Source organism: Neodiprion fabricii, chromosome 4 (assembly GCF_021155785.1).
Source record: "Neodiprion fabricii isolate iyNeoFabr1 chromosome 4, iyNeoFabr1.1, whole genome shotgun sequence".
Taxonomy (NCBI): domain Eukaryota; kingdom Metazoa; phylum Arthropoda; class Insecta; order Hymenoptera; family Diprionidae; genus Neodiprion; species Neodiprion fabricii.
Genome location: NC_060242.1, coordinates 33,814,921 through 33,842,505, shown reverse-complemented (window position 1 = coordinate 33,842,505; position 27,585 = coordinate 33,814,921). Strand labels below are relative to the sequence as shown.

Here is a 27,585-nt window from a genome sequence, read left to right as displayed (position 1 = left end):
AACTTAATTGTCAATATTCCGCTAAGAATGACCAGACTCTTTGGCGTTCGTTAATCGATTACGGAATCGAGATAAGAATCGATTATTTGATTTGTATTGCGTACATCCGATATTTTTAGTAATAATCAACCCATAATTTACTGCCAAAATACTAAATCACTAAAAACGCCAAATTTCCCACTAAAAACATGAAACATTACTACCACATTAGCTTTAAATTGCAAAATTTTTTACCAAATATGCCAACATTCCTTCGAATCATTATATTTCCCGCCAAACAGGCATCTTTTCCTACGAATAACTTTTCAAAACCACCAAGCTGGTAATGCTGTAAACCAAATCTCTACGCCTAAAGTTGCGACTTGCGATTTTAAAACTGCGGCTCGAACCTCGATTAACAAATGAATTCGATTGCACCGTAAGCAATAATAAGAGAAGTGGTTGCTCCTAAGTTGTCAACGGAATCAGCTTGATATTAATAACCAAATTTTCCCTGTTAAATGTGATTTGCACAACGGAAAAGTGACTCGGGACACTTTAGGTGTCAGTCCAGATAAGAAATGGTGAAAATCTCTAGTTTTAATATTTAAACTTCACTCACTTACTTTACAATTTTATCTCTACAGTGATATTCCTACTTTTTTGTTCCTCTTTATCAGCTGACATTGAAGGGGAGGATCACAATCACGCGGACAATTTAGGGGTCTTCTGTCAATAGCTAAACCTCAGATGGGAGACCCCTAAATTTTATTCTGAATAACCTCTCAAACTATACTGTTAGGCAGTAAATTCACTATCTGTAATCGTGGTGGTATAGTTGAAAATATTATAACTTGTTTGAATAATTTCTTAGGACTCGTCTGCTGGACCGGAGAGAGCAGAGAAACCATGGGATCATCCATGGACTACAGATGAAATGCGAGAAAAAAGAACTGCCTGGAATCTTGCCGGAGATGCCGGCCTTCTACAGCATCTGCAACAATTTTCAGATGTAGGAATTTTTAGTTAATAAACACTTCGGATCTGGTATAATAATATAAAGCCAGATATTAGGCACACTGATAGAAAATCAAGCTGTTTTCAATCAAAGGAAAATAAAAATCAGATGCACTACGTGTTCAGAACTAATTATGGGACGAAAACGCTTATTTTTACTTTGCTTTTATTAAACGGTCTTATTTAAATTCAATACTTCAATATCTGTCGTTTCAAAAGATTTCCCTGTTACACTTCACTTTGGTAATGATTGTAGTCTGGTTTTTCACTATTAGAATGAATTTTTAATAAAAAAAATAACACTCTTGTGCGTGTTTTTTTTTTTGTTTCTTTCCTTCAGAAGCTGATGACAACAGCTAACAAGACGCAGGAAGCCTTAAATTCGTTCAGTTCAGAGCTTGACGAAACAATTATTTTCATAGATAATATAACCAACACATCACTAGCTCTAGCCAACACACAGTTTATCGAGAGTAGAGTCTACGAGGATGAAATAGAAGCTGAACCACCGAAAGAACAACAGCTAGAAGTACGTCGGCAAGACCGAATTTTTTTTTTGCTAGACTTGTCTCTTGTTTCATTTCTACTGTAAATTGTGTATTGTTCTATAGAAGTAAAATCTGTCTGATGAAAAGATTTGACCTTAGTTATTAATCTGATAAATTTTATCAGGTACCAAAAACGAAAGAACAGCTAGATGCAGAACTGATAGCAAGCATAGGTGAGACTGTACGGCGTGGAATCGCGATAATGGAAGAAAAATACGAAATATTGGAAGTTATTGCTAGCGATAGTGAAGATGAAGGAGAGACTGCGATTCCAAGGTTTGAAAACAGCATTCAAAAATACAAAATACTGCCACCAATGACATGCTGGTATTTTCACTATGAAACTTATATTTTTCACAGCGTCATATTGAGACCAAAGGATCCATACCAGGATCGTCCGCTACCTTACATAATTGGCTCTGAAAAATGGAAAAATTCAACTAAAATCGGCTTGGAGACTAGCAGTAGCGACTCAGATCACCAGGAGGAAGGTGAATCTGAAAGTGATTCAGGCGATGACACAGCTGTAGTTTCGAAACAAATTAACGTGCACAAACCACGAATAGCGAGACTGTCTTCGTCGTCTAGTGAATCCAATGACTTTAATGCGATGAATAATACAGTGCAAAACATTGATGATAGGGGATCCTATGATAACCAAGATATATTTGGTTCAGAAAATGAAACCTCCACGACTGCCAATAGCGTACCCAAAGTAATATATTTTACAATACCTACTTTTTAGACTGAGAGATTTAGTTTTTATGTCGTAATTTATTACAAACACTATTTTTTCACACTAAACTTATAATGCATATCAGATGCAACACTCCTTAAAAGTTATTTATGATTATAGAATTCTATCAGTGGAGCACCAAATTTTGCAGAGGAATTAGCTAAAAGGTTGGGGAGTGTTATTCCACCACAAAAATCTATAAATACTCAAGTCATTGAAGAACCTGTTACAACTCAGCCTGAAGGTACTACTTTACCAAAAATTCGTGATATATTACAAAACGGCAATCAAGCATTTTTTTGTCACGATATTATCACGAGATATACGAAAAGATCGTTGCATGCAAATATAATATATAATAAATGTTCCACTTACACGTTACAGATGATCTCTTTACCCAAGAAGATGAAGACTTGTTCGGTGCGCCATCCAAAAATTTATTCAGTGAACCGACGTCGTTATTTTCCGAAAAATCCCGCAACTCTTTGTGGGACAACAAGCTTGATGACCCCTTGCAATCCTCCATCATTCCTTCATCGCTTGATGTTCCACCACCTATCAGTGCTGTTGGTAAGTTCGTATTCGATATTACGGAATATTTCGGATTCAAATCGAGTTTGCAGGGCTGATAAAAATTCGCCTCTCTGCTTCATTTTACTTGACTCATTTTTATGTTCTAATAATTTTCATCTACCTATCGCATCATTACCACCTCCAGCAACCAAACCAAAATCAGCAATTGACGATCTATTTGGTGATGCGGATTCAGAGGATTCGGATAATCTATTTTCGAGTAAACTGTCAACAAGCAAGCTCTTTAAACAACAAAATTCACCAACCAACAGCCTTCGCACAGAAGGTAAACCAAAAAGTAAAAACTTGTTGTCCGTGAGTAGGATCACGGAAAAAACAGGAATGGCAACAAGTACGCCTGAAACGAACGACATGGTTAATTCACTATTTGGTGACGAACCAGAGGATGAGGGAAATATTTTCAGTGGAGAAAGCAATCGCAACGGTAAAATTAATCATACAGTTCAAAAGTTTTGAGAATCAGCATCTGATTAAACAGCAATACTTGAAGATTTCTTTTATTTCACTGCCTGCTTAAAAGACGCAAACGGTATTTTGTGATCCTGATGAATTGTTCAAGCTTATTTATAATTAAGCCCATATTTTGAAATTTCTTCAAATTCTATTCAAATCTTGAATAATATCAGCAAACTTCGCTGTACTACAAAGCTATAAATAACCCTAGTTAATATTAGAATTCTGTTGATCAGATTGGATCGCAGCCAAGAAGAGTGTTCCAGACAAGAGTACTGGTTCGACACCCGCAGAAGCATCCAACACCAGTAGTAAAAAGGTACGATCTCACTGAAGGTGCATTCTTAGATTGCAAGAACTGTTCTACCTTGCTTGAATCTTCAGTGCTTCCCCCATTAAGCCCCTTTTGGTGTGTTCCAAACCAATTACTGTACGTTATTAATGTATATTCAAAAAAATAAGCTGTAACAATTCTTCCTTATCAGAATAACAATGATCAGAGTAAAATAAGGTAATTCTGTTTGTAGCGAACGAAGTTGAAATATCCAAGTTCTATCGAAAAAGTGCTTAACTTTGACAGACAGCCATGCTGAACTTCTCTGTCAGTATCATTCTGTCGTAATGATCATCCGTTGTTTAATTATTGCAGAAACCAGTGGGTGGAGTTTCTATCCTTGGCCAGATCGATATATTTGCTTCAGGAAAGCTGCGTCGGCAACCGTCGAGTGAATCCTGTAGCAGTCAATCATCATCCGATTTTGAAACTCAACGAAGTAGAGCAACAAATACGAGGAATGACGCTAATTCGGTGATAAATAACGATTCTAGTAATGGCAGTTCGGTGATGATATCTCGCAACATGCAGAGTGGCGAAAGCAGCGGTATTTCCTTGCAGCCACCAAGTGTGGATGACGTTACGGCAGGCTCGAATATAAGGTAGGTCGCTCACGGTTTATTATTCACCAGAATGTTACATGCCTGTCAGACACTGAGTGAATTTTATGAAAAATTCGGAGTATGATATATTTTCTGATTACTATAATTAGCAGGCATGTATATTATCTCTAAATTCAATTTGTGTTATAAAGCATGAATAACTCATCATCCCGCTGAGCTGCGAAATCTGAATCACGACTATTATCTGTCAAATACGTTCTACTCTATTTTTCGTTAAAATGTGAAACGACCAAATTCAAAACATGTTAAATCAAATTTACATTGAAAGGCAAATGAAGATAGTAACTTCTCAGGTATCGGTTTATTCATCCTTAGAAGCGTTATTGGGATACTATAAATATGCAAATGAAATCTCATAATGTATTTTGTATGAATGGGTAAGCTATTATTAAGTCCTTGAAAGTGAAATAGAACAATCTTTTTTGTTTTAACTTCTCTTTCTCAATTAGGTTTAATTGTAATCATGGCATGATATATGTAAATGTATAGTACTGACAAGTATCAGCAAGTGATCTAAGGCAGCTCAAACTTTTCCCAAAGTCATCCTTTGGACGAGAATTCTACATACATCTGTACAAAGTATAATAGAAGGTCAGGAGTGTTTACTTGCGTAATTGAGCAGTGTGGATAATTGCTGTATAGAAAAAAAAGATTTGGTTATGAATCGACTTTATTCCTGACTTTACAGTCTCCTTGAAACAAAATTGTCGAAATCATTTCAAAATTTAAACACATAAAGTTTATTTATAAGTACCAGCTACGAACCATGTACGCAAATACGCGTCAAGTTTCGGTGGATCAAGCGGCAATATCCGTGCAGTTTCAATAAACTACTTTATTTCGCATACAAAAACAGGCGTGACAGTACACATGATGCGGTCATTGGGAATCAGGTAGGAATAACAACATTGAAAGTGGTTGACATAGCGAAACAATGACGTGAGATAATTTAAAAGCGAGAATGATTTCATCCGTAGGTACTGGTCAATTCCGAAATAACAGTGCTGGGCGATTATATTGCTGTCGGTGTAAAAATGATCGTCGTGTATAATTCTCGGTGACCGAACGCACCGTACATTGATGTAATCAATGAATTCGTGCGCGCGTATTTGAAGCTAAAATTATACCCGTTCGACCGATATTTTGCGCGCAACCGCGCGGCCCGCAGTGTCCGATTAGGTGTATTGAATTGTATTAATTATAGTTGTTTGTTATCATTCAGAAGGTAAAATCACCATATCGGAATGTATCGGAATTAGGTCTGACACTAAGTTCTGTTTTAAAAATTCGTGAAAACATTTAAAAAATTCAATGTGCAAGGTAATTTTAACTGATCTTTTTTTTCAAGTTTTAGTCAGCGCGTTATAACGGGAAAAATCTCTATTACCACCAGGGAGAAAATGAGGATTTCGACGAAGAAAGTAGAGCTGCATCACTGTGGAACGCGGCTGCGAATTCTGCAAACACTTATAATCGGTCGAACGTGCAGTCAAGCAAGTCTAGAAATAGCTTACCGAAGAGATCTTGCAAGTAGGTTAATTGGTTTGAGCCACGAGTGCATATTCGAAATGTTACGGTAATTAAAAAAGTCTGCAACTGTAAGCGCGGAAAATTGGAAACTGAACGGTTTCTGCAGTTAGCAGTTGCCAGTCCGGCCCATTTTTTTCCTTTACACCTATTCCGAGTCTGACGTCGATGAAACAAGTCTAGTATCATTTCGAATACGCTCCCCGTATTCCAAGTCACTGTTTTTCATCAATTCAACAGTCTTCGTCGCGATTTGCTGTGTTCAAGGGACGGTCAGTTTTATTTTATATTATTTTCAATCGGCAACAAGGAAAGTAATTTTTTCACTATCTATGCAGATTCAATCGAGATCGTTTCTATTAAGCAGAGAAAAAACACCTCGAGCTTCACTCCGGTGAGTTTGAATTTCCCAAGGCATGAAGTGACGTAAGTGGCAAATCTTAACTTCTGCGGAAAAGACGAACGGTTCGATTGATCGTGCTCTATAGCCATCGGTCGTAGGTATTACTCATGGGATTCCATGTCGTATTCACTTTCGCCAGAATACATCCGCAGCTACGTCGTGAATACTCGTATAGAATATCGCGTGAGCCCGAAACGACGCTCGTATTATACAAGGAAGACTTGCACAAGGTCGATCGAAGACTGGCGTGTGGGACGGGCCGTGAGGAGCTTCGGAGTGAGATTGGTCCCTTAAATGACTTAATCGCAAAATACTGGCAGTAGTCGATCCAGTGCTCCTCTGTCATAGATATGCGAGCATAATTCTGTACACCTTATTCTGTACGCAATATTTTTAAAGTTTATAGTGAGGCGCTTCGTAGTAGTTGAAGATCGATAGATTGTGCTGTCGAAAATTTTCAAAGGTAGTAGGATTATGTGCGGTGAAAGGAGACGGGAGTATTTAAAACGAGGGAACGGATGATGATGAACTGCGCGATCGAAGCAGCCGTAAAATACTTTACTTCACTTCAAAGCAGCATCCATAGGTTTGTTTACACCTCTCGTATAAACTCACCTTGAGTTAATTTTCTATTCGTTCGTAGTGACTAATCATAATCCGTACAATAACGACCTGTTATCTGTGTATTTTACCTACGTTTGTCTACGAAATCGCGCAAAATTTTAGGAAATACGAATCCAGATTTATTTTTTAGCCAAACCTACATTACAGATTCTTGCCTCGAAACTTTTTCCTCAGCAAGTGCGATGTTTCAAGTAATTCAAAATTATTTTCACCGACATTCCGAGAAAGACTTTTTAATTGTGCAAACTGGACACAAATTTCCAATGAAGTATGTGGTGTGTATACAGCGATCAGTTGTGATATTAGCATAAAAACTAGATTTTTTGCCTCATTTACGCGGATCGAAATTCATTCTTTATTTCCTCATCAATATTAGCTAAAGTGAAAAAAAATGTGATATCACGTAATTGGTTACATTTTTCCAATAAAAACACTTCATTTAACTTCTTTATTTGCAGTGGGTCTCGTAATTTGTTGGCAATAATGCACTGTTACTCACTTCTTTTTTTTTTTTTTTGTTTTACACGCTTTCTTCATCACAACTCTAAGTGGCAATATAAATACCGCTTATGTAAGATAACGAAAGTACAGAAATCAGCATGTATCACACGGGCGTCAGCGTGGCTAGAGCGCCGATATGTTCAAATCTCGCGGTCTCATCGATTCTCACATCTCGCTTTTGGGCAGCTGTGAATTGTTGTTTAAACGTTAGCTCATACTGTTATCGGATAGTCGATAAGATAGCTCGTGGTATTTAGAAAAAATGAAAACTCCGGAGAAAGCAACGAAAAATGAATAATCGAATCCACAAGCCGTTGCAGATTAACAAACGTACAGGACGTAACAAGTATTTCAATCCTACACTCGATGAGAACGCAGTTCATCGTTTCCGGTTGCACTAATACAGTACACATAGTCTGGCAATTGACCAAGCGTTTTTCATTCGTTTAGAAGTATTCTCATGTTGGGAGTTTACAGCTTACATCTAAACAGTAAACGGCTATGAGTAATCGATAGAATAGCTATATTCGCAGGTACAGCAATAAGTTAAACGACAAAGATATTTCAACTTGAAGTATACAACTAAAGATATTTTACGCACTTATACGAGATTCAAACGCAATTGGGTGATTTAATTGAAATAACGAAAACCTATCACTTTTTTATTTATATATATATGTATATATCCATAGATACATGTATACAATATATGCAATCCACTAAAGCCCATGATTGGATTTTATATTTACGTGTATGCATACTATAAATTAATCAGACTTTCGGGTAACATCTTTGACTCAATCGCTCGTCCATCAGGGTATGTAATAGTAAGATTTGAAGACATCGTCGCAAATGGGACCACCGCAACATTCGGGATAGGGCTTACGGTGATCGAACTGTTTGTAACCGCGTAAATAGTGAGCGCAGATGTACCTCGGGCATCTGTTGGAGAGAAAAATTCATTATCAGCATCGCCGTCCGCCCTAAAAATTTCATGACGATATGACACCTGATTGGTTAATTACATAGTAACACGAGGTGCTAGGAATAAGAACCCTGGCCGTGAAAGCTTTAACAATGAAACTTGGAACTGTAGGTATTATTATTATAATTATTATAATTATTATAATTATTATAATTATTATAATTATTATAATTATTATTGTACTTACGCCTCTTTTCGCGATAAAACACCCCCCTTGTTGCAAGTTGTAATTGTGTAGCAGTCCGAGACACTCTGTCCCGGTGTCATTTGCCTTCTTTTGTACTTGCATACGTTTTCTGTAATAATTGCATTATGATTCATCGTCATTTTTCAGGTAAAAGTTATCGAGCTTACAATTAATAATGCGTAATGTTAATGTGTGATGTATAAGCCGCGACCCCGGAAAATTAACTTATTAATAAATTTAATTAATAAATAAATTAAATCAATAAAATAAACACCAGGTACTTTTTTTCGCTAGTACCGTAAATACACTAATATGAGCTCAAATATCCATTTTGTATAAGGTTGTAGTGATGATTTTTTATGCATTAGTATTTGTCACTATCTTCAGATTATCCGTCATTTGTCGTTTCGTTACTACAATGCTGCGGACTTGAATCACATTTATTTGTTTCGTGAGGAGAAAATGTTGAATAATCGACATGCCTGCGAGACTTGAAGGTTCTCAAATTTTTAAAAATATCAGAATGACAGAAAATTTTATTATATTTTGAGGAAGCTATTAAATTTCCGGAGAATTGTATCTAATTGCGAAACTAGAGTTGGGAAACATACTTGGAAAAATGTATGTACGTGTAATATATGTCATACATAAAACATAGTACTTCTGCATGGCTCAGCGCTTTGAATTTCAAATAATGTGTTGTCTCTATCGAATTTGTTGTTTTATTTAACGTAAACATTCCTCTTCATTAATTATTAAAATTGATGTAAGAAAGTTTTACTTCTCAGTAGATTTGACAATTTTCATCGGAAGTATTTTTTCATTGAACGATTTTTTTGTCTATTGAGGAAAGTCTTGTTTACCGTGACTTTGAGCCTCACGTTTAATGATCACTATGATAATGTATCTACTTTCGAATTATTATATGATAATATATGTAGATTTTGTAGAATTGAAACAAAATTTTGAATCTGGTTAACATTACGACTTGTTTTTGAACTGTGATTGTATTACTTGATTACTTGTCAAACTAAAATCTCGTAGCTTTCTGAATCTGTAGAGTGGTTCAGAAAAAAAAAAATTTTTTTTTTTCCTTCCAAACAGGTTCAAAAGTTTCATTTAGGTAGACAAAGACACCAGTTAAAATTTAAGATTTTAATATTAACATTGAGCTCATCGCACTTTCCGATTTTCCATAAGAATAACATAGGATAAATGTTGTTTGCTTCTTCTAGTTTTTATAACTAGATAACAAAGCGTCGCACAAAAAATCTAAAGACATATTTTTGTAGGAAATTGAATGATCTACAAAAAAGGCCTCTTGTCAAAATTTCGTAAAACTAACTGTGTCAAAGTTACAGCCTGTCAAAAGTTAAGTTACCTATAATTTGACCTTTATTGAATATTACAGCGTAGCTACCGGTCTCATAAAAAAAGTGTGCATGCGTTTTTTTGTGAAGCGTACATTTTACTTTAAATAGATGATAACTAATAATTAATTTTTGTAACTAATGGTACTAATGACAGAGTCTATAAAAGTAATCACATCTATCAACTATCAACTATTAATAAATAAAAAAGATTACTTAATTATAATTTGGAATTATAATTGAGACATTTTCGATACATGTATTCGAACAATAATTATCGAATACAAATTTAACGTGTTGAAATAATAAGTTTGTTTAATTATTTTTTTTTTTCAAAAAAATTAACCAATAAATTTCAGAGGAAATTTGAAAAATTTGAGAAATTTTTTGTGAGACGCTTCGTTAGCTAGTTATAAAAACTAGAAGAAGCAAACAACATTTATCCTATGTTATTCTTATGGAAAATCGAAAAGTGCGATGAGCCACCCCTTAATGTTAATATTAAAATCTTAAATTGTATATACATATATATACAGTATCACGTGATATTTCTAAAATAGACTCACTTAATGCCGAAATAGTTACGAGGATTTGCAGTAAGACAAAAATCACAGTTGCCGATTGCAGGATCTTCATAGTGGTGATCTTGACGATGAAGGAGTAACTTTTTTTATAGAGAATCTGAAACGTTTGCCCTCCAAATTATCCAGATGTCTCGTGTCCCATAAAAGTTTCCTCTGCTCTTATATACACAAATGTCGCATTAATATTGTTTTTCTTTTCTACTTTCAAACGCATGAGTGTATTGAATCGATAACGATATTGTCGTAATTATAACTGGCAAAGCGCCCCCACGCAGAGCTGTGCAATAATTCAATCTGTTGACAAGACCGCCATACATCTTGAAAGAAAATGATACAAACTTCGCTTGACGTTTAATATTTTAATATTTATCTGGTACTATTGAATAATACTCGCAGCAGAGATGTGGATAATGGTGTTAGAAATGATTATGAATTAGACGATATCTATGGGGCTAGAATATCTTAGAATAGAATTTATTTAATGATCACCAGTTCCCGGCAATTCAAACATTTTAAACTCATGTCAGACTCTATTAGCCTATCAGCGACAATTATCTATCGGTTATTTCAACTTATCATTCTATGTAATGGCAGGAAATCTGAAAATAATGGTCAAGAGAAATGACATCGTCATGAGGCTGCCAATCGAAAGGCAACACCAACATTTTTTCCTAAACGTAGATTGCTTGAAAACGATTTTAAGCCACCTGTCTGCAGACTTTTCAATTCAGCTACGCTATTTGTAACATGAAAAAAAAAAAAACCTAATACAGAATCTTCCAAATTAGTGTTTCTTTTTTCTCGAATAACTTTTTCCGCTTCTCAACGAAAGAATTAGATCATTTTTATTATGCATAATATATAATATATATCGTATAATACATATCTTCAAAACAAAACAATAATTATAAATATTCGAGTCGAGCGACTTCCATTCGCTTTGGTGGTATAGGAAAACTATGCTGCCTTTTATTTGAATACTTTACACGATCTTATTATTCGTCTCATTATCCTCTGTGTTGTGTAATGTTTAGTGAATTCCAATTATTGGTCAACATACGATTGACGTTGGACCGTGTATATATTTTGTAACATTCGGTAAACCCTGTCGTAACCATTTACTGATATCGTGAATTAGTTCGTATCTTTTCAACAATCCAAGTATTTTTTCCACGAGAGATATTTATCGCATATGAAATTGACGAAAGAAGGAAGAGAATCTGGGAATTATTGTCCCACAAACTATAAATTTTTAAGAAGGATTGATATTCTCGACCTCGTATGTAATGGATTGGTAAACCTTGGTGAACGGTCAATGAAAGTAAACGTGTATTTTCGTTAACGTTTCGGCCCGGAAAGGGGCCCTCCTCAGAACGATCAATTTTTTAACTGACTGTCAAGAACATAAATCTTCTCAGTAAGCCATAAACTTCTATGAATATAATAACAATTGGAGAAGACGCCGATGTCTATTGTCGTGCAATTGAAGAACCATCGCTCTCCATTTTGTATTTTATGATTGTGACCAGTGTCTTCATCCCCCTTCTTATGCAATGTAAATTACTCCTTAATTTTGATAATCTTTTTAATCATAACAGATATACGATATGTTCGCGCTATTCTACAATAGATTATGACTTTCAGTATTATTATATCCATAGAAGTTTATGTCTTACTGCGAAAATTTATGTTCTTGACAGTCAAATAAAAAATTGATCGTTCTGAGGACGGCCCTTATCCGGGCCGAAACGTTAACGAAAATACACGTTTACTTTCATTGACCGTTCACCAAGATTTACCAATACGATAAATTTTTAAATCGACGACAACATTAATAATTGAGGTAGGCCCGATTTTCAATCACCAAACGCAACACCATCGTGCAAGAATTCCACAGGTCTCTGAAACATTTTTCACTCATCAATTATACTGACCGACACAACGCTAAGTTCATTTATAGCCACTTACTTAACGTTGATTACAGCTACAATGTAATTAATACTTATCGTTACTGCGCAGTATTTGCGTCATCATGCGATGTTGTGGAAAAAATTGCAGAAAAATATCTATTCACGCAGAGAAGTGTGTACAAGATCCGGATCACACATCCGAGCTGAGCTTCTATAAACATTTTCTTAAACGGAAACGATTTTCGTAAATTTCCAGAAAGCGCAATAATTCCGCGGGGCTCGCCAGGTTGTCTGCAGGAAATCCGATCGTCGGTATAAATAAAAGTCATGTTTAAAAAATCTGATTCGATCGCGCGGTTGCGGCTCTACAAATCTGTATACGATAGCGGTCTGGTGGTTGTTCTCTGTATAGATCTGTAGCGTACACGTGTTGGCAGTTGGCCAGCGGTTTTGCGGAGACGATTGTGCAAGCTCGATCTCTAGTGACGATAGGAAAACCTCCACACCTGACGTCTGCCGTTTCGTAGAATTTCTCAAAATGCTCTCAGTTACTTTCCGACTGCTCACCAGGCGAAAACGACTGCACGCCAACTTTTACGCAGTTCATTTCACCTAGCTTCGATCTTATTTTGATTTACTTTTCTCCTTGTCCGAAGGACATCAATAATCAGTATCTCGTATTTGCATCGCAAAATTGCACGGTGCATCGGTAACTGCGAAAGTGGCCGAAAATCGAGGATACGAGGAAGGTATCACACCTGCGTACGACACGTCTCTGATCACCAAGCGCAGCTGTCCGACTTTTACATCCTTCTTCTAGTCTGGTCTATCAAGAGACGTTTTCGCTGCGCTCTGGTTAGTTTGGCTTTAGACATTTCCTTTGCTAATTCAGCGGACGGAACCGCTAGTTTTAGTTCTCTTTCAGTTCTTGTAAAGTTGGGATGTCTCAAAAATCATTATACGTACGTATAAGATATACCTATTTAGGTTTAAAATTCTCCTCGTTGTATAAACCTACGTAATTGTGAACAATAATATCCATTTCGGGGATATTGTTGAATGGATCACGACCACGTGAGTCACGAAAATAATCAAAAGACTTCGCTGATCAATTAGAAATATACTCTCACCTTCCGTCTCATGGTGCAACATGTGTCACTTACCGATTTATTTTCCAACATTTAATCTCCATTATACTCTTCATGCACACCGTCATCAGCAAAGATGAGGTTTAATAATGTAACAGAATGCCTGGATTGGTAAGTCATTTCATAGACGCCTACTGCAAGAAATTCAGTGCCTTTTCTTTCCAATCGATAATCTGTTGTAAAGTACAATTTCTACATTCAAGAGAAAATCGGTATTCTAGATAATTCGATTCGTATAATTAGAAAAGACGCGCTGCTCGAGAAATCTGAAGTATATAAGATACCCACCTCTGACCTAGATTTAGGTTTTTTTTAATTCTCTTATTACTGTACGCGGTGCCGGTCACTGACGCCACAGCCAGGTCTGAAGTACATCGCGTTTGTTTCCTAAATCTTTTGGCACCCGTACGAATTAGGTACGTACATAAAGTGATTGCCAAGTCGTTAGAATGACAAGACGCGGTATACTAGCACTACTTTTTTACTTTTTACTTACCTACACGTGCCTTCCTCGCGATATCAGAATATAAATCCCATTCGATTTACAAAGCTGTATTTCGGGATTCCAATAAACAATAAAACACATACCATATCCCTATTAAATTTCTTCAGCTTAGACAGTTCTTTTAATTAAGGTATTTATTCCTCAAACATAATCAAATTTATGCAGCAACGTGATATCTAATACCGTAATGTCTGGAATGCTTTCAGCCCTAACTTCCAGCCGGCGATGACGTCGACTTGGAATAAGACCGGAGACATGTATCGAGAAAGGATTGCTAGCGACAGTCTTTTCGCGGCTAAAACGCTCAGCCGTGATAATGAGAATTCATTGAACAATGCCCGAATCGAGGAAGCACCCGACCCAGCGGAAGTTCAGAGCTCCGACATTTTTCTTGAAACCGACGAGATCTTCGGCCCTCCACCGCTGCCGGAAGCCGGGTCAAAGACCGAGAGAAAATCGAAGGTGGCCTCGTTGTTCGATGACTTTGATTCCGACGACGACCTCTTCTCCAACACCAGCTCTGGATCCCGCTCACAAAAAAGCGCCGATCTTCTCACAACAACGACGACGTCGCGACCTTCTGACAAACTCAATATCTTTAAAAATCGAGGCTTGTTCGACGACGATGAGAAAGAAACCGCGGACGAGCTCGGGAGTGACATTTTCGGCGGCAAAGTCTCGGCGAATTCGAATTTATTCGCTTCGAAGGTTGTCGAGGAAGTGTCTGTCAGCTCGAGAAAGGATGAAGAAAAATCGGAACAAGTCAGTAGCAGTACCGTTGTACAGCAGAAGAGCTTCAGCAGCAGCGTTGGGAAACAGAGTACCAACAAAGAGACTCCGCAGACCGCGCCAGCCGCGAACATTGGTAGTATATTCGATGATCTGGATGACGACGATTTGTTCGCTCCTAATTTTGGTAAGAAAATATCGAAGAGTCAGAGGAAAATGGCACCGAGTTTGTTTGACGATGGTGCGGAAGATCTGTTCGCTGCACCGTCGAAAACTGCAAGTAAATTTGATCAGGGTGACTCGAAAGCTTCATCCGTGAAGAAAACTGAGGCCTCGTCGGAGACGGCGGTTAAATCGGGGGCGAATATCGGAGGCCAGATTAAATCCAAAGTAATGGAACAATTGGCGGCTAAGCTGGACCTGGCGAAGACCGTAGAGAAAACGGATGTGGAGTCGAAGAGCGGAAGCGAAGCGACAGTCGCTGGAGGTAACGTTGAAAGGACGATAAATACAGAAGAAGAACATTCCACGCTGAGTAAACACGATGGGGATGGTATTTCCTCGAAGAATAAATCCAAGAATCTCGCTACAAAGATATTGAACGAAATTAAAACAGTTCAAAAGTCGAAGCTTCTCGAAGCGGACGCGAAGCCTGAAATCGCGAAGAAACCGGCGGTGTTGAAAAAATTGAATCAAAGATCTGACGTTGCCGCGTCGAAATCGGCGGAAATCAGATCGGAAATCATCGAGGAAACGAGAACGGTGACGGAGGGATCTTGGGTGAAAAGTTTCGAATCCGAAACAAGAGTTTCCTCTTCGGAGGAAGAAAGGTCGTCGACAACCTCCAAGTCTGATAATATTTACACCGAACAAGAAACGTCCTCGACGTCCTTCAAGTCGGAAGAAATTTCCTCCATTGAGGAAAAACGGGAACCTCCGAAGACACTGGAAATACGATCGGGCGAAAAACCGAACACCGTTCAGCGCCGGGTTGTTTCGGGAAAAATAAAGAATTTAATGGGGCGAATGAGCGATCTGAAAATCTTGTCCCCGACCGACTCACCCCCAGCTTGGAGAAAGAACGAAGACAGAGTAGAAGAGGAATCGGACAAGGACACCGCGGATGGCAGCTGCTCGAGCACGTCAAGGCACAATCCTACACCTACACTGCCTGCAGGTAAGCGAAAATTCCTCAACGCAGAATAATGTGCAAGCAATTTCACGCACTCTACAATTTGTCGCGACTGATCGACGAATCTTTTTTCTAATTGTAGACGAACCGTCCAAACCTGTTGCACTCCTCTTACCCACCGACCAAAAGGAAATCGAGCCAGCCATCAGCTTTGATCAACCAGTCCAAGTCGAAACACTGAGCGTCGCTGCGTCCAAGGTAAGTTTGAACGAGGTACTTTTAGAATACTTGACCATAGTCGGAAACACGTCTCAGTAAACGTAACAGACATGATTTCCATTGACACTCTTACAGAAGTAAAATGGGTTTCTTGATTTTTCCTCTGAAATGCCTGAAATTTTTTACGCTAATTTGTTTTCAATGATAACTTGACACCCCAGATCCAGCCTATATTGTAGCGTTTTTTTATCATTAGTAATCATGACAAATGTCTGTTGCAGAGTCGAGTCCGGATCCAGACGAAACGACGACCTCAAAGTAGGCACGCGCGTCAGAATGCTCTTCGTAAAAGTGGCATCGATTTCGACAGCGTGGACTTTGCAATTGATAACAACTCCGAAACGAATCGAAACTTGTCTTCTAACAGTGAAAACAATAATCCGTCCATGACGGAAAACTCGGCCAACTTTGAAAATATCGTTAATTCGAATAACGACAGGCTGATCATTTCTAGGGGCATGAGCGAAAATGTCAGTGTCAGAGTGACCGAATCAAGCTCATCCACGTTTCTCGACGATCGCTCGGAGATCAGCTTCAGCAAAGAGAGCACGTTGAGTATGAACAAGAACACGCTTCTTTCGCCTTCTACGGACGAGGAAGACCTCTTCGACGTACCTCCGGATCTGCCCGAGGATCCGCCGAAAGAGGACAACCTTTTTGGCAGGGCCCCAATTCTTTCCCCCGTCGAGTCCTTCGGTAAAGTTCAAAAGACGGCCAAACACGAAACCTCTAAAAGTGAGAACCGGACGCATAGCCAGAAGGGAGAGACGACCGTGTTCAGCGATCAGTTCGAATCGTCGTCAAATCAAGTCGTTACTACAGAATCGTCTTGTATCGATACAAAAAAGGAAGATGTTAAGAAGTGGGAGACACCGATCACAGGCAAAGAGGTACGTGCCGATAAAAATACATCAATCAGAGATGAAGAGTTGTCTGGTAAAGCGAACTTACGGGATAAATCTCAAGAACGACAAGATTCGGGGATCGAAAGCAAGGCGGAATCTCGCGGGGTTGGTAAACGGGATGAAAAGAAAGAGGAATTAACCGATCCACTTCGTGACGGTAACCACGATCCTCTTAAGGATCCGAGCAATTTATTTCCATTTGTAACGAAAACTCCGTCGCCCGAAAAGGGTAAGAATCTGTTGTTCGACGACGACGACGATGGATTGTTCTCGAACTGTTCCTCGAAGAAACCGGAACATGGCAAATTGAGAGTAACTGATAAAAGCAAAACAACCACGTCAACCGCAAAAAAACAGAGTCTCGATATATTCGCCGAGGATTCGGAGACGGATTTTTTTACCACGGCACTACCAAAATCTGTCAGAAAACCCCACCAGGAATCGAAGATCGATCTTTTTGCCGACGACGATAACCAGGACGATGATCTTTTTGGCGGTGCTACGAAAAAGTTGACCAACAAGGCGAGCGCAACATCATCGCGGATTGTTACTACGGAAGAAAACATCACCAAGACCGAATCCTCCTCGAAGAGTCAATCAATATTCGGCGAGATCGGCAAGGAAAACACATCAGGAAGCCAAAAAACTACAGGGGCAAAAGTAAGGTCTGAAACAAAAAAAGGAGGTACTACCTCCGGTATATTTTCCGATGACGACAGTGCCGAAATATTCACCGCCGGTATTAATACGAAGCCTGTAGAGGGGATTCCCACCGGTAAAAAGATCGTGAAGGATATTTTCGGCGATCAGTCAAGTGGCGACGAGGACATGTTTGCTGCAAAAAAGTCTGTGATTAAAAAACCAACGACGTCTTCGGGGCTGTTCGACGACGACGATAATGAGGGAGGCGAAGATATATTCGGGAAATCGACGACCTCATACGTCAGTCGATCGGAGTCGGTTGAAAAGCGTGGAGCGATTAAAAGAACAGGTACCAGGGATTTGAGAAAAACTGCCGAACAAATTGTCGAGGATCCGTTAAGTATACTGCAAAAAGATTAATCACTGCGTATGTAAAACGTTTCATGAAACGCGTAACATTTCGTTTTTGCACTCGCTTTCGTTATTCGTGAATTATTATTTATATACTACGTTTCAAAATTGCATTCCTTTAAAAGTGATAAATTTATGAAGTCTGTTTTATTCTTCGCGGCTACAACCGATTCTTGGATTATTCAATGAATTAATTGAATCCGCTTAACACGATTTTGTACACAGTTATCAATTGCTCATCAAGCAATTCTAGGCGGAATGATTATTCTGAATCAATTTCTATCTTATGACAAAATCACTAAATGTCAGAACGAGGCTTTTAAAACTATACATATATATCTATTGTAAATATGTACCGATCAAATACCCAACACTCATACCCAAGTTGCGATCTATTTTGAAATATTTAACAATCTGTAAGTATCTCCTGTAATCATTTTATCTGTACCTACAGTTAAATTTACTTTTCTTTAACCCCGTTGTGTATATTTGTAATTTCCTTTTATTTAAAAAGTTCGATTGCGGTCCATCTTAGGGCTTGCAGTGCTTGATAATACAACCATTATAAATTATTTGAACGTTTTTATTGGGTGAGAAAGTATTTAGAGAGGCCGCAATATACCCGGTTGGTTCCAAGTTCTCAACCAATAAATAGCGCACGATGTTCATAGTATAAATATATATAATTGTTTTTAATGTACGTATTGCCTTAAAGTGCTGTCAGATAATGCTCCTAATAGATACACTACGCGAGAAGAGGACGAAAATATAGTTATAGGCAAAGATAAATAAATACAAATAATGTAAGAAGAAGGAGAAAAAAAACAAATAAAAATTGCGGATGTTTTATAAATTTAAATACATACTGGTTCAAAACAATGAATAATAAAATACGTAAAAAAAATTTGCAATATAAGTTTCCATCATTAAGTGACAAAGGATCGATGACACGCATTTTCATCGATGCGTGTCATATCCCGCCATCCCAAGACTAGTTGGTTCGGTATTCTAGGATCTGAATGGACGCCAAACACTACCGTCGGATTTTGAAAATTGGTACATAGAACGAAATATCTCCGACGAAACTTCATACAATAATATGTATGTACAGTAATATTCATTAATGCCTTTCGATTCCGGCTAACTTTTTTTCAATTTGAAACAAAATGTGAATTCGATTCTACACGTGAGAGAATGTAAAGGTAAAGGAAAGGCAGCAAAAAATGGTATCCGGAAGCGAAAGGCATTGATGAACATTACCCCACGTGCAATGAACTAAATTAGCGGACTAACGTATAGTGGATCAAAGTGCAACGAAATTGCGTTTCACCATCGGAAAATTAACTCCTTAATCTCGCTACACGTCGTGTCATTATACTTTCATGAATTTTCGCACAGGTATATTACTACGATATCGTATGTTTATAGGACAACTGATAGAATATTGATGAATAATTGTAAAACGGCTATGCGTGCATCGAGGTATTGTTTTCAAAACTACCATAATCGGAACATATGCTAATGATAGATTGAATTAACTTCAGAGGGCAGCGCACGTGTAATTACACTTCACGAGTAGTGCAGCAAAAAATTGGCAGCATGAGTTAGGTTTAGAACAACTAAATCATTTCAACGGAAATTTCAATTCCCTTCAATTTGACAACGACGCGCTTAAAATGTGTTGGCCTCAACGTTCGAAAAAACAAATTTTACTCAACTTTCATGGCAGTATACGCAAGCTTTTGACAATCTGAAAAAATTAGGTTTTTCTAGGTCTCACGTGGCCTTTGCCATACAATTCAAACCACAAGACTACCGTCTCTCGACTACATTAGAATATGGTTTTTAAAGTGTCGCCAACATTGCTTAAGGATTCAAATCGAATTATGGATCATGTCTACAGATGGATTTTCCAAATTCTTTGGAGGTCTGTGAAATTACCCCAAGCATTTCAATAATTATCTAAAACTGTTCATTGGCTTTGCTATACCTCCTGGAAACGTAAATGCTTCGAACAAGCGAGGTTTGACCTTTGCATCCCGAAGTGCATAGTGCTGAAATAATTTATGGCATATGCGATTAATTATTCAATAATCCAGTGGCGATAGCCATTGAACAGAGTAATTTATTTCCAGGCATTAAGTCCGAGTCTTCCTTACTCCCTAGCCCCTCTTCACCAAAGAATAATAAATTACTGCAAGAAGTCAAAGAGAGCTTGTCTGCGTTTAGTGCTAGTTTCAGGTGGATCACGATACAGCATTTTTGGTTTGAACATGAACTGCCATTGACTTGTGGCACCACCGCCAAAGTTCGCTCTGTGGCAGTAATTCTTGGGATCCTGAGGGTAATCGGTGGTACCAAGGGACTATAAAATAGTATTTGAAGGCAAGTAATTATTTCCTCACTTTCAATTGGTAATCCAATATTAGGTAATATTACATTATGAATAAGTATTTTCTTCGATATGCAGGTCGATAGACAAAGGCAATTTGTTGACGTTTCGACCCGAGTGGGGGCCCTCCTCAGAACGAAATTTTCAATAATCTGTCACAAGAATAAACCATCTGTCCAAGAAAATACTTATTCATCATTATCGAGGTCAAGAAAATCACATTAATATTACATTATATTTTTTAAAACGCTCTAAAACTGAACGAAAACAAGTATTACATAGATTTGGTCGTCCGGCTTTAAAAATCACTGAATCTTAAACTATGGAGACGAAACATTTTTGATTTTTTAAGAACATCGGGCATTTAAAATTAGATAAAAGTCTGGAATTCGATATTGAGTATCGATGTTTTTTAAATAGCAACTTCGTCAGTGTGAGACAGACTTTTCTTCCCTATCATTGCTGTTTTGCACGAAATTGTTTTTCTGGTATAATTGCCGGAGAATTTCAAATTCCTATGCGATGCTGACCGTTAAATTCGAATCAAAAATTGTCAGTCAGCTTTGATTTCACATTGTATATAATTTATTGCCACATAGGGTGTATTAACTCTTATGGAATCATATTATGTATAGGCAAATAACAATTTTGGATCTGTAAAACCTGCAAGAAGAGTGAAGGAATTCCGTAAATGAAAGCTTATATTACAATTCTGAGTTATAGTGATCCACATTTTGGAAATGTCATTAATGCATGTGGATAAATTTAGATCTTACATACAGTTCATAGGTCTTACTTTAGGGAGTTCCTGGATCGACTTCTATTAGCTTTCGTGGCGGTGATGAAGATCGCCACGCACACCGATACCTGCAGTATATATTTATTTAACTATAGCTATCAGTCAATGTATTATAATTCATTTTTATCAGCTTACACTTTGCAATTGACGACGTTGAGGGTCTCTTGTTTCAGTTTGTTGAAAATTATCCTTGAAAATGTCACAAGCTACGTATATTCAGGACATGATGGCAGATCCTGCGCTGGAGATCTCAGGTCCGCAAGAAGTTGCAAGTTTTTACGCCAACCGTAATGTCCTGCTCACAGGGGGTGCCGGTTTTTTGGGAAGGCTTTTGGCAGAAAAAATATTACGGTGAGCAATTATTGCGCTAATTATCATTGCCTAACGAAAATAGTCTGCTCTCTTTACTCGACCTACGCTCGACTTCATCTGTTCGGATGCAGTTCTAAATTTTTTTTCAGAATTATATCAGCTCGCAAAAAGACTTTGAATTTTTGTCAGATTTTTAAAATCTATCCGTTTCGAGTGATTTTAAAAAATAACATCTTTCACGAGAATGTAGCGCAAAAACGAGGGGTCTGACGATAAATATTCATTGGATTAAAATACTCAGTTTGATTCGGAGTCTGAAAATAATAATGGTGCAAAAATCTACAACCTTCCCCCCCCCCCCCCCCTCCTCCCAAGGTGATTTTTTTCCTTCTAAAATAAAAAAATTGATTTCTCGACAAGTACGTCGTGATTGATTTGGCTCGAATTTTTTTGAAGAATCAATAACCCGTCTCGGATAAAGGATAAAAGTTATTCCCATCTGTATATTACCAGATAAAATAAATCTATACAGGGTATTTGTGTTAATTCTGGACGGACTTCTAGGGTGTGTAAAGGATGCCTAGACAAGCATTTTGAAGTGAGACACCCATGGCTGGAAAATCATCCTAACGGCTGTGGAGGGCTTTGAATAATTTGGTACAGCGCGCTTGCTCGTAGTGTAATGAATCAGATGTGATCAATTTCGGCACAATGTTTTATCCAGCCGTAGACAACGGTGCAAAATTATCGTTTGAAGTCAACAAAACGATAAGCTTGACGAAAAATCAATTTTTCTACGTTGTAAAGATAAAAATTACTTTTGGGAAGGTTGTAAATTTTTTCATCATTTGTTTTATCAAACTTCGAATGGAACTGAGTATATTATTGTTATTACATTTCACTATCAAACCTCAAGTCGTTGCGCAACGTCCGCTTGAAAAATGTCGTTGGTTAAAAACGGCAGTTTAAAAAAAAAATAATCGTAACTCCAAATCCTCTGATTTAACCAAATCTGAAAAAAGTTCAGCCTCCGTGAAGGCTAATAGAATTCCAAAAAAATAATTATAACTGAATCCGAACAGATGAGGTCGATTGTAGGTAAAGTTCAGCTGGAATTATCCTTATATAAAAATTCAAAGCATGATGCAAAGCCGTTTTGAATATTGGCATCGACTAATAACTGAATACTTAATATGTATTAGGACTTATCAACACTTTCTTTACATCAATTGAATTACGTTGTAGTTTGTGCGTCACGTTTACTTTAGAACTTTAGAACCTTTGTCAATAATTGCAGATACGACAAGATGAAAAAGCGTAATTTAGATCTTAATCGTACAGCATATCTGCGCGTCGTTCATTCTGAAAGCGCAATTTCCTAGTATTACTGATGAATATGGAACAACTATTTCATTGTACCTACTAGGCTAGGGAACAGAACTGTTTTGCGAAATGAACCGATTGAGATAGTCGTTAATTATTAAGAGAAAATTTTCAGTTCCTGTCCGGATGTAAAAAGTTTGTTCATACTCTTGCGAGCGAAAAAAGGCCGGAGTCCTAAGGAGAGACTCAAGCTGCTCTTCGAAGACTCTGTGAGTTTCGTCAAGATTTTTCCTATAAAATGTCGGAGAAAAAAAAAAAAAATAAATAACGAAAGGACTGAGAGCACAATCGACACGATTTGATATTTGCAGATGTTCGACCGGCTGAGAAAAGAGCAGCCTGGATATTCGCGAAAGGTTGTGCCGATCGATGGCGATATATCACAAGTTGGCTTGGGTTTGTCCGAAGAGCACAGAGAGTTGCTTCGAACTACCCACATCGTGATACATGCTGCAGCCACTGTGCGATTCGACGAAAGTTTGCGAGTCGCCGTCAACGTCAACGTTAGGGGGACCAACGAGCTCTTATCGCTCGCACGGGAAATGAGGAATCTTAAGGTCAGTGTGCAATACGTATATTAAGGTGGTCCTTAAAATAGGCTGTGTTGAATTGTGATCTCTTCCAACGCACAGTTACAAATCTTTACCTTGAACCAATGTCGAAAAACAAGTGGTTTATGCAATTGTTGAATATTCAGGAAACCGTTTTAATTTGATATAAACTTGATAATAGATAGGTTTCGTTAGAAGAGTTTAGTATTTTCCGGATAGTCACGCGGTAAATATAATTAAAGAAAACATCGTTTCATCATACGCTCTAATCTTCCGCTAACTTGCTTCAGGCATTTGTTCACGTCTCAACTGCCTACTCAAATTGTGTTCAAGACCTGGTCGAAGAAAAATTTTATCCACCACCAATAGATGGGGACAAACTATTCAACTTGTTGGACATACTAGATGACGCTTCCCTGGAGCACTTGGTTCCCAAGTAAGCGTTGCGATTTCTCGACATAAAATGCACCGTCGTTCTTTAACTAATTTGCGTAACGAAATTATCATTGATATACAACGATACCGTGGTTGCGCCAGTATCCACTGACCACCAAATTCGTCGAGTCCAGTCTAGTTTAACCTTGGCTTGTTGCTGATTAATAAACGTTGCAGGCTCCTGAGCAAATGGCCGAATACCTACGCTTTCACTAAGGTAATTGCCGAGGACAGTATTCGCCGTAACTGTCGTAATCTACCAGTGTGCGTGGTAAGACCATCGATAGTAATCGCCACAGCGAAAGAACCTGTGCCTGGTTGGATAAACAACGTCTATGGTGCTACCGGAATTGTACTCGGTGTTGCCGTCGGGCTGCTGCATACTTTGCACTGCGACCCGGAACTTGTCGCCGACTTGATTCCCGCAGACTACGTCGTCAACACGATCATTGTTGCGGCCTGGGATGTCGCCAAAACTCGGTAAGACATCTCATCGTCTGTCTACTTCGAGTAAGTAAAACGTTCGCTGAGAAGGCTCGTCGTTTCAGATGTATCAACGTCGAGAATGCGGTTAACGTCATGGTTCCGGAGGTAGAAGACGTGCCGATTTATAACTCCGTTTCATCCTGCCAGAAACCCATCACCTGGGGACAATTTATGAAGTATACTAGTGAATTGGGAATGGAAACACCATCCTTGGCGACCGTATGGATTCGCTTCTTGAAACTTAATAAGTATAATTGGCTGCACAAAGTTTACATGGTTTTTTGTCACCTTCTTCCTGCTATCATTGTCGACAGCTTGGCTAGGCTCACCGGAAGAAAACCCGTGTAAGAAATTTACCGTATAAGACAATCGTGTCTCGTTTACGTATCGATGACAGACAATGATCATGTAACAGGACGTTTTCAAGACTATCGACAATTTTTCTTGTTCAATTGATACATGTAAACCAAACAGACGTAGTTTGTGTACTGGTACTCACTGTGTGAACGCGCTGTCACGAATATCGGTTACAAAATTCTATGGATGTTCAATTTGTTACGTTGACTTGGTACAGATTATGGGACGCGTACAAGAAGATTCACAAGTTCAGCACTGTGATCAAATATTTTACGCTACGACAATGGCGGTTCAATAACAACAGTGTCCTACGACTGTGGGATAAACTAAGTTCCGCCGATCAGAGTATATTCGAATTCAACGTGGAGGGCCTCAACTGGGAAGATTACAGTTACAGTCATGTTCGTGGTATCCGTGTATATCTTGCAAAGGATCCTTTGGACACTATACCGGCAGCGGCAGCGAAATACACCAGGTACGAACCATTTCTCACGATATTCCATCACTCGAATATTGAATCGCTATTTCCGGATATTTTTTGACAGTTTTACAACAACACTTTATGTCTCTAGTTATGCTTCATCGCTGTGCCAAAGATTTTATTGATTATCTATTATTTCGTTGTCCAGGATCAAGATAGCTCACTATACCCTGTTGACAGCTATCTGCGGAATTTTTTTGTGGCTGATACGGTCGTTACTACGAGTTGTTGGCTTATGGTAATTTTCTGGTGATCGCAGTTCATCTACAGCCGAATTTCAACGTGCGTAAATAATCTTACAATTGGTTTGAAAGGCTCCAAAAGAATCGGACTCTTTTACGTGGCTGACAGTGAGTGTTGATTCCGTATTATTTATAACATTGATGCTTGTAGCTATGCATATACATATATCACGTACGAACTTTTCTAGAATGTAACTAGAGAAATTTTCATAATGCTTACTCTTGATTGAACGATTAAATTTGGGTTGCTCCGAACGTATCCCGTGTCATTGCGGAATCCCTTCTAAGCTATCCTAAGGTGATTGAAATAGTCATTTGAGATTGCTTAAATGTGCCAAGGGGTCCACGATTCTTCAGAGATAATGCATTATACGCACACTGCTGTATGAAATTGATGAAACGTGACGAAGCTGTTTTGACATTTTGTGAAAAGGATGAAATCCTGGAAGGATAGAAACTCAGTGTCTACACTCTACAATGTACAAAAGCAATCACGATTGATGTCTGATTACCTATACGATACATGGTAATTAACAACTGATCATGAATAGATCTGTTGATGCGATTGAAATTTATTTAACTGCACCAAAGAAAGCCGCTTTGCCTGCAATTGATATTTCGCAAATAATCGATTACAATGTTGGAAAGATTTCTTTACTGATAATTGAAATGAATTTAAAAATCTAAGTTTACCGAGACTGACATAAAATAAAAATTAAACGGTGCATTTATGAAATAAACTTAACAATGAACTACGATGACGTAAGAAAAAAAAAAAGAAAACTAAAGATGTTGAGAAAATCTGCACCCAGAGTGTGATTGTCCGCCTGAAGTTTAATATCGTGCGGTTGCTTCGGGGGATCGGTCTAGATACATAACGAAACCTGTACCTGACGTTATATAGATATGTGAAAGCGTGATAATTATACCCCTGATGCATAAATAGAGCCGTCAGTCTTAGCATCACGCTATTTCGCTGATTTTACGATTCAATCATTCAAGGAACGGATATTCATAAGTTGCTTACGTGCAGCCATGCATTTCGAAACGAAAAAATATCACCTTGAATGAAAACAATACCCGAGTGCAATATAATTTGTGTTTTCAGGTGAAACGTTTTTTTTTTTTATTACTGGAGTTGATTATCATAAGAAATTTACATCTTGACGTACGGATGCACCTCCAATAACGTTGTTTGTCCAAGAAGCTTACGTGTGAATCAGGCGTGACGATTTGTAAAGGTTTGTCTGACTTTCCGATTCGATCTCTCTGCCCTAAAATGAATCATAACATACTTGGTCCTAGTGTCCGAACCAATAATAACGTCTTATTGATACATATTGCACGATAATCTCTTTAAATCTGGGTTTCAAAAGGGGCGGATCCAGGAGGTTCAGACGGGGTGGTGAAAAGAATTTTTGTAAATGAATATATATTCATTTATACATATACATATATCTTGCATATGAATATATTTTCATTTATATACATTTTCAATTGTCTCTCATGAAAATTGCCTATTCGCAGATACTAGTATACATATTATAAACGTATAAAAATAAATAATGTTCTCCGATTAAAAATGTTATGTTATGTGTTATGTGAACGATATTATTGCAATGAAACTGATAATTCTTAACTCAATTATAAAAGGACTAAAGATACACAAATTCACTATAAAAAAGTTGGTATGAGAAAGTCTCCTAATGTTTGAAATTTGCAAATTTTTGTTGCTTATGGGGCAGGGGGTTGGTCAATCGCACCTAGTGCCCCCCTTGGATTGGCCACTGGTTTCAAGGAAGTGGAGAACATTTGTGAGCGCAATTTGGATATGCAAATAAGTAAATCGCGCCACAATCGCTTCGTTATAACGATATGTTGTCATTATTCTCAATACAAGAAAGTGATAAACATGTGGTGACATCAGCGTTCTTGTGAAGAAAAGTAATTTATCGAGCATGCCTAACACAGGAAACGAGTAATGGCGTCAGAATGATTTGACTTCCCTGGCGCACAATCAT

General features: G+C 38.0%; 3 protein-coding genes across 8 annotated transcripts; 2 read left to right on the top strand and 1 right to left on the bottom strand.

The window, feature by feature from the left end:
- Positions 1-343: 343 nt before the first annotated feature.
- On the top strand, positions 344-18,985 carry LOC124181405 (WASH complex subunit 2C). 2 transcript variants are annotated; one of them, XM_046567967.1, is made up of 13 exons: positions 344-563; positions 854-991; positions 1,337-1,525; positions 1,669-1,820; positions 1,905-2,259; positions 2,401-2,524; positions 2,665-2,850; positions 2,999-3,298; positions 3,576-3,646; positions 3,977-4,263; positions 14,235-15,934; positions 16,032-16,147; positions 16,390-18,985. In XM_046567967.1, the coding sequence occupies exons 1-13, from the start codon at positions 561-563 to the stop codon at positions 18,133-18,135; spliced, it is 5,367 nt and encodes a 1,788-aa protein (XP_046423923.1). In that variant the 5' UTR covers positions 344-560; the 3' UTR covers positions 18,136-18,985. The 2 variants fall into 2 exon arrangements, with proteins under 2 accessions (XP_046423923.1, XP_046423922.1); XM_046567966.1 differs by having other exon boundaries at positions 3,564-3,646.
- Positions 8,025-10,586, bottom strand: LOC124181410. The gene is made up of 3 exons (XM_046567976.1): positions 10,448-10,586; positions 8,512-8,620; positions 8,025-8,281 (listed from the first exon to the last, which is right to left on the bottom strand). The coding sequence occupies exons 1-3, from the start codon at positions 10,515-10,517 to the stop codon at positions 8,152-8,154; spliced, it is 309 nt and encodes a 102-aa protein (XP_046423932.1). The 5' UTR covers positions 10,518-10,586; the 3' UTR covers positions 8,025-8,151.
- Positions 18,986-19,059: 74 nt separating the features above from the next.
- Positions 19,060-26,966, top strand: LOC124181409 (fatty acyl-CoA reductase wat-like). Of its 5 annotated transcripts, XR_006870454.1 has the most exons (10): positions 19,060-20,515; positions 21,491-21,668; positions 23,128-23,221; positions 23,324-23,569; positions 23,854-23,999; positions 24,176-24,478; positions 24,547-24,828; positions 25,059-25,316; positions 25,471-25,672; positions 26,673-26,966. XR_006870454.1 is itself a non-coding variant. In XM_046567971.1 (9 exons), the coding sequence occupies exons 2-9, from the start codon at positions 21,514-21,516 to the stop codon at positions 25,562-25,564; spliced, it is 1,578 nt and encodes a 525-aa protein (XP_046423927.1). In that variant the 5' UTR covers positions 19,060-20,515; positions 21,491-21,513; the 3' UTR covers positions 25,565-26,240. The 5 variants fall into 5 exon arrangements, 4 of the variants coding, with proteins under 4 accessions (XP_046423927.1, XP_046423928.1, XP_046423929.1 ...); XM_046567971.1 differs by lacking the exon at positions 26,673-26,966 and having other exon boundaries at positions 25,471-26,240; XM_046567972.1 differs by lacking the exon at positions 26,673-26,966 and having other exon boundaries at positions 19,060-20,540; positions 25,471-26,240.
- The last annotated feature ends 619 nt before the right edge of the window (positions 26,967-27,585 follow it).